This window comes from Diadema antillarum, unplaced genomic scaffold, assembly GCF_040938485.1.
Source record: "Diadema antillarum isolate AM-2024a unplaced genomic scaffold, OU_Dant_1.0 seq00000768_RagTag, whole genome shotgun sequence".
In the NCBI taxonomy this organism is placed as follows: Eukaryota; Metazoa; Echinodermata; class Echinoidea; order Diadematoida; family Diadematidae; genus Diadema; species Diadema antillarum.
Genome location: NW_027271658.1, coordinates 3,403,594 through 3,410,799, shown reverse-complemented (window position 1 = coordinate 3,410,799; position 7,206 = coordinate 3,403,594). Strand labels below are relative to the sequence as shown.

The 7,206-nt window shown below is 39.8% G+C and overlaps 1 protein-coding gene across 1 annotated transcript; it reads right to left on the bottom strand.

Annotated features, from left to right (window-relative positions):
* Nucleotides 1-4,704: 4,704 nt before the first annotated feature.
* LOC139738817 (terminal nucleotidyltransferase 5C-like) lies at nt 4,705-6,626 on the bottom strand. Its single transcript, XM_071649453.1, has one exon. The coding sequence runs from the start codon at nt 6,237-6,239 to the stop codon at nt 4,890-4,892; it is 1,350 nt and encodes a 449-aa protein (XP_071505554.1). The 5' UTR covers nt 6,240-6,626; the 3' UTR covers nt 4,705-4,889.
* Nucleotides 6,627-7,206: the final 580 nt, after the last annotated feature.

The window sequence follows — 7,206 nt, the reverse complement described above, 5'->3', positions numbered from 1 at the left end:
AATTAAGTGTGATTGGGGAAAACCATAATGCCCAGGCAAATGGATTGGGAAGGGGAAAGAGAAAGCACAGAGTTTATGTCCACTTACAGCTGCCACAGCTCAAGTGTCTGATATACGGAAGCCCAAAATCACCTCAACATTACGACAAAAAAAAATTAACAACAGCAGTTAGAATGAATAATACATGTGCAGAACTATATGAAATTCCAATCTCATTCAGTAAATTAATATGCCATCCTAATACTGGCACCTCAAAAATAGTACCCATGGTCATTTGACCACTTTTACTTGTGTTGGCTTCCTTACTTCATCAATCATTTTGCCACCACTTTCTCACTTTTTGAAAGCTCTCCAAAGTCTTTTGGACAATAATACAACTTCTCCCTCCTCCATGTTCAATATCGCTGTCAAACAATAATAGCAATACAACAAGAATCTTGGTTGTTCAATCAGCTGTGTCGTTCACGTAACAGTAATTACAGTGTGTCAATATGTTGACTCAAGCTGCTTCATAAACAAAGAAATTTATAACCTCATTAAGTTATGAATCCATTGACATTGATATGGATATCATATCAGGAGAGCAGAAAATGTTCATTCCTGTCAGTACTGCCACAAAAAAAAAAAGAGAGAAAAAAAAAGGTTAAAGCTCATATGGCCAAATTGTTACATAATATGAGAGAGGCCCAAACAGCTACACTAACGTACCCTCGGTGTCTCCTGTATTGTATTGTGCAGCTACTGAGGCAGCAGTCTGCACATATCACTCAAGGATTTATCTGTTTATTATGTGCAAAATTGAAATTGTACTGTATTTAATATGCCATATGAGAAACATTCTGCACCTTTATGCACTGTACTTTAAGATATGGTCTACATATTGACAAATGGAGTGGTTGCAAATGCTGTACATGTGTAATGCAGCTGTTTGCTACTTTTCAGCTTATCCTGACGAAGAAAAAAAAAATTGGCACAAACTATACTTGAGCTGTCTCCAGAAAGCCCTTACTATATCACACATACCATACTTCAGTCCAGTCACCTTTCTCTCTGTTCATATACGTAGACACATGTGTTGTATAATGCATCAGACTTGCATACTCTTGAAGTCCACTGTCTGTGAGGTGGAGTCCACGACATACCCGTATAATGTATTTTTCACCCTCGAACACCACACTTCAAGTGTGTTCAAGTATTTCTCAAGCAAAACTGTGGCCTTTCTTTGTAGCTCTTTTGATATACACTTTATGAATACTACATTGTACATGTCAAGCTGCTCTTGTGATGAAATTTTTCGTCAAATTATAATTACGTACATGATACATACCCACACCTACTACACGTGTATTATCATTACAGTTAATCCTATAAAATTATAATCTCTCTGGTGACACACTCGCCTGATGCACACATCTAAAAAATAGAAAAGGCTAAAGTTTCATTTGCACATAACATCACCCAGCACCCAACTCTGTGTTTAGATATCATCTCCACAGAACATTCATCAAAAATATGCTGCACTACTGCAGAAAACACAAGTGAATCAAAGAATGAAGAGTACTCGCTTCAAACAAGAATAGACTACTTTAGTGCAAACTTTCCATCACTCGTATAGTGACCTTTGCAGTGATACAAGGTCAATACCCTATGCAGGTTTCTCCTCTATCATAATAGCATATGGCAAGATCTGACTTTCTTCTGACATCTGCCAGTCTTCTTGTGACTTTTATTTCTGGCACGACGAGCAAGGGGCACAAAAATTTCATTCTCAACAAGCAGAGTCATTCATGACGAATTTTGGGTGCAATTGCAGATTCTATGGATGAAGGGAACTCGATGCTTTCTTCACCTAGGCTAGACGTATATGATACCATGTCTTGTACTGATCACTGACCAGTCATTAATTTTCCACATTATAATTGCCATATATACTGCATGATTGCCCATAGCCAAAGAGAACCACTTTCCCCAGCTAACTCCTCTCAAGAGGTACAAATCGGGGTTTTGTGCACTGCGTCTACATTCTGCCTTGTTTGCTTTCAGTCAAAGAAGGACTCTTTTTCATAACCTCTGCATGGTGGCACAATAGCATGATCATTTGATCACTATAACACCTACTCATTCAACCATCAATCAAATTCACAAATCACTTTACATTACTGGTACTGCTGATACACTGATTTCTAACTCATTGGCAAAGCTTATGCAACATGAATGTAAAGCAGGACATGTTTGGTCTACATGTTGAATATTGCTTAGGAAATCTATGCATACAAATACATAGACAGGTACAATGAACTTCTGGTTGAAGAACCTTTTGAAATCAAAATGTTACACTTACAATGTATCTTTGTTTCAACTTTGAGAGTACCATGCAGTGACTATTTTGGCACTACTTTGTACTTAAAATAATCTTAAACTTGACAACACAGACACTACTGAGTGCAAACAAGCACACACACAATCACCTTGAAGTTTACAAATCTGTCAAATGAATTACAATTTATGTGCATGTTGCTCTATCCTGATCCAAAACAGACTCAATCAGAGTAAATGAGGTCACATTCTATTGACTTCAGGAACTCTTGAATAAATTTCTTGTGGAAGTAGCTTTTCCCCTTTCGCACTGCACCCCAGTCATAGCCTGTACCATGTGTGAGTAGGAGATTGAATTTCTCAGAAAATACACTGTCAGCAAAGTAGCATTCAACAGACAGGGTTGAGGAAAAACAGCTCTTTCCTCATGTATGGAATATAAATAGCACTTGCTAAAAACAAGTTGTCAAACACAATACTTCAATTGAGCGTGAGATGATTTTCAGAGTATTTGGGATAGTGACTTTAATCATTAACGTTTGTACCACTTTCAGTATATGATTTCCATTTTGAGGACAGAGATATAGGCCCTACACAAACATCACAGGAGCTTGATGAAATTTAAACACTGTAAATCTGATGCAATTCATTAGTACTTTCAAGAAAAATGGATCTGAGAAACTTATCTTTTTTTTAAAAATCAATTTCACACTATCGATATGTGAAATAAATGAAGCATGTAGTAGTTTACACCATAATATACAAATGTACAATGTTATACATGGCTGTACTGGGTACACTGTAAAATCATGTTAACACCATGATATGAGGAAAGAGGCTGACTCACTTTTATGTGAAAAGATAGTCCTCGCAGTGGATAGACGAACAAGATAATTATTCAAAAGAAAACAGATTACCAGTAGAAAAAAAAAAAAGATAAGTGCATGTACAGTAAACACTGCACTCTGCCTATTACTCTTCCCACGCACTTTTTTTTTTCTTGCAGATCCAAGTTGCATGTACATGTATTTCACAGAGTCCAAAGGTCATGCATTCAGGCTTCTGTAAGCAGAGCTGCATATTGCACAACTAGAAACTTTGGGTCATACCCAGGGGGCCATACCCAGGGGAGCAACCGCAAACCAGGACATACAGTAGGGCCTACTGGTACATCTGCACTCGAAGATCTGTCAACAGTCCTCTGTGTTGTGATCATGTCTTTTAAGTTTCAAGACCAAAAATACTGCATTTCAAGTTGTCAGCAGAATTTAAGTATGGGGGTATGGGGGAGGGGGAATCAAGTACAAAAACAACAAAACTTTTGATAATTTCAACAGAGGTTTGCAAACATGATAGCTCTCACTCAGAGCAAGGGTATTCTAATTAAAAAAGAAGGCTTATACTGCAACTCCCTCACCTCAATGTATAACAGGTACTTTATTAATATAATAATGAGGTTGTCAGTACTGAAAGTGTTTGGTTTTCATTCTCATTATTGAATAGAGGGATCACGCATTAGGTCAAACCCTAACTGAAAATTTCAACATGCACATGTTAAAGTAATGTGGGAATGATGTCCTACTGTTTGGTACTGCAAGAAACTGTGTCATCATTCAACCAATTTTCATGCCTTTATGTTGTACCTTGCAATACTTGGAAACTGCATTTCTGATAATTATCACTTTGGTTTGTGAAAGAGAATTATGTGTTCAACAGCAGTTATCGATTTTATCCAAAATTACCATTGCTTCCTCGGATTATACATGCAATCTATATCATAAACAAAGGAGGAAGGGGACTAGGAGAATGCCAAAGCATCAAGATAAGGACTACTACAATGTACAGCTGTACACTCCCTGTACACTTACACAATTATCAACCTCCATCAACATGTAAAAATAACATACTTTCACCAATGCTCAATCTAATTTGACTGTACAGAACATCAAACACTTTACTGATTACATGTAGACAGCTGTAACTCATCACATACTTTTCATTATTGCCACAAACTGTGAGTTAATCAAGTATTTTACAGTGTGACCTGTTTAATGCACTTGCGCAATCTTAGCACCATCTGTATGACTTTACCATGTGTAATCAAGCTATCATTCTGAACTGAGATGACAACAAAAGCATACAATGAAAATGACTGCAGTTCACAGAGGGCTGCAATGCAGTCTACAAAATTCTGTACTCAAATCAATGGCTTTGAGTATGAAATCTATTGCCAAAGTTATATTAAGCGCACAGCAAGTATTGCTGGTTTAGCCTTCATATGTCAGTCACTAGTACCTTATCACAACATACAAATGTACTTGTAACCAATTTATAGTACAAGGGAATAAACACAAATTTAGAAAGATCAAAGTATTTTTTTTTCTTTGACACAGACTGTACATAAGCATGTATTTCACAGCCAGCATGCACAAGATTCAAGGACACGTAGAGCATGAGCTAGTAGTACTTTCAAGTATTGTCGAACGAAGATCGAGTGGAATTACTCTCTCCAAAGAAAAGAGGTTTTTTCATTTCATTTGGTTGAGGGCCTTGCACAAATATCGGTTACGGCATCATGACGACCACTTTTGTTGAACACTTCTGGAAACGTTATTATTGGGGTCGTGCCTGTAGTGGTAGGGTCTTGGCATGAATTGTGGCTTGGTGAAGTGATTGCTGGAGTTGTGCATTGCGTATTTGCCCTGTCTCGACCTATATGGAATGATGGGCTGCCTTCTCTGTCCAAACTGCTGATGATGAAACTGTGGATGCATGTGCGGCTGCACAGGGTGCCAGCTGTTGTTGTTGCTGCTATATGAGTTTAATGAAATTGGCGCGTGTAATGCCATGGGAAGCTGGGAATATAACCTCATTGGTTTCTTGGGTTGCGACTTGAAGGCCAGTGACCACTGCACACTCTGTGCAAGATCTGAAATCAGCTTTAATGTCTGTCTGCGCTCGTGGCTCATCAGGCACACAGTACTTGCATCAACCACCCTGTGAAGGATGAGTAGGTATTCATACTTCTCTACGTCGTCTCCAGCAAAATGTGTGTTCAGGTAGCTCTCCAGTTTCTGCTGCTGCTGAAGGAGATCGGAGAAGTCTATGAAGAATCGTGAACACATGTATCGTTCCATTTGCTTGATTTCCTCTTGGCATGCAGGGCTGTAGTCACGAGTTAACAAATTGCAGTACTTTAGCAAGCCACCCCCACGAATTTCCTCTGGATTCCGTGTAGCGATAAGCTTATTGTGTAAGTGATAGAGGGCCTCTTCAAAATTTCCGAAGACACTCTCTCCGATCACGGTGGGATAGAAGTGCCTCGTCATGGGTACTTCAGATATTTTGTTGAAGAAGAGGAGTGAATCAAGAACAATCTGAAAAGAATCGACACTGAATTCAAACTGTCTCCTCATTTGGTCCACAAATTTCAGCTCGATATTCTCACCAGCAATGTTGAGGAGGCTAATGAGGCTCCACCTGTCATTTTCATTGTATATCTTCACCATTTTCTCTGTGTAGGCTTCCTGCATAGTACAAGCATTCATTCGCTCTTTACTGACTTCCTCGGGTAAGAAATCGAGCAGGCATTCGAAGACGGCATCTCGAATAATACTTGTATTCTCGGCCTTAGACAGGTCAACTCCAAATATCAAATCCAAATCGTTGTAGGACTGGTCCTCGGCGGCGCTGTTGAGCACGAAACTGGCTGCTCCCCCGTTGAGTCGAATGCACCGCACATCAATTTCATTTTCTTCAAGCTTGTCGCGAACATTCTCCACCAAATCCAAAAGAGTCACTTCTAGAGTTGGAAAATTACCCCTACCGTGAACGTTCACTGGGGTTTTCAGTACTCCATCCAGGCGTCGAACCTGCGGATAACTCAGAACCTGGAATCGAGCCGCAGATTCGATGGAAGCCATGGTGAAAATCGGATTACCAGTTCTCCGAGTTGAATGCACGTACAGTCGGAATGTTCAGACTTTGCTTGCACCGACAAAATGTAGTTATCTCAAGCTTCGGAACTGACTACTAAGAACGGCTTTCAGCCTCACTTACAATAATTTATATAGCATTTATATTCGGCGTTCAGTCACAGCTGTTTGGTTCGTAGATTTCTCACACACGTTCGTTCGCGAAGATTCCTACTGCTGTTTTGATAGTCGTGCCCGATGGCTGTGTCGCATGTATGCAGCAGATGGCTGGACGGACAGCTATGGCGCAGAGAAGAATCACACAGTTCACGAATAGCACGAACAAACTTCAATGTGAAGATTATGTGTTATGGGACTGGTCGGCCTAACAGCTGTTCGACGTGCGTGCAATCGCGACGCAGCGTCGTACGTACGTATTTGGTACGATGCGTGACACAGAAGTAATTTTCCAGCTGGGACTTGCCCGAGCAAGTCAATAATATCCCTCCGCACATGAATTGCAACATGGGGACGTAAATTAACATAAAAGATTGTCTCAGACAAATTAGCCTACTGGTCCGAACGTTAGAACTATCATAAGTTCTCGAGACACGAAGAACACTCTAGGGACCCATACTTCCATATGTTTATAGGTTTAACATAAATCTACTGAAATTATAGCAGAAAATTTATGCAGGGGACAGCCAGTGGTTATTTTCCCATGTAAAATCTACCTTACACGAGTGGTCCGGTCGAGTTAAAAAGTGAGTTGTGATTGGGCAGCTGTAGTATCCCTTGGTGATATGTAATCGGAACAGCTCCCATGCTTTGAATGGTGATTGTGCAAGTCGTCGGCAACTGGCACACTCCCCAAATATTGAAGCCATTGCATAACCAGTGGTAATGGAAATGAAATTTCTGCAATGGAAAATCTTGTTATCTTCCTTCATCGAGGATTTCCACCCGGTCATGAGTC

Excerpts from the sequence above, each read along its gene's own strand:
- LOC139738817 (XM_071649453.1), bottom strand. The coding sequence starts at position 6,239 with ATGGCTTCCATCGAATCTGCGGCTCGATTCCAGGTTCTGAGTTATCCG.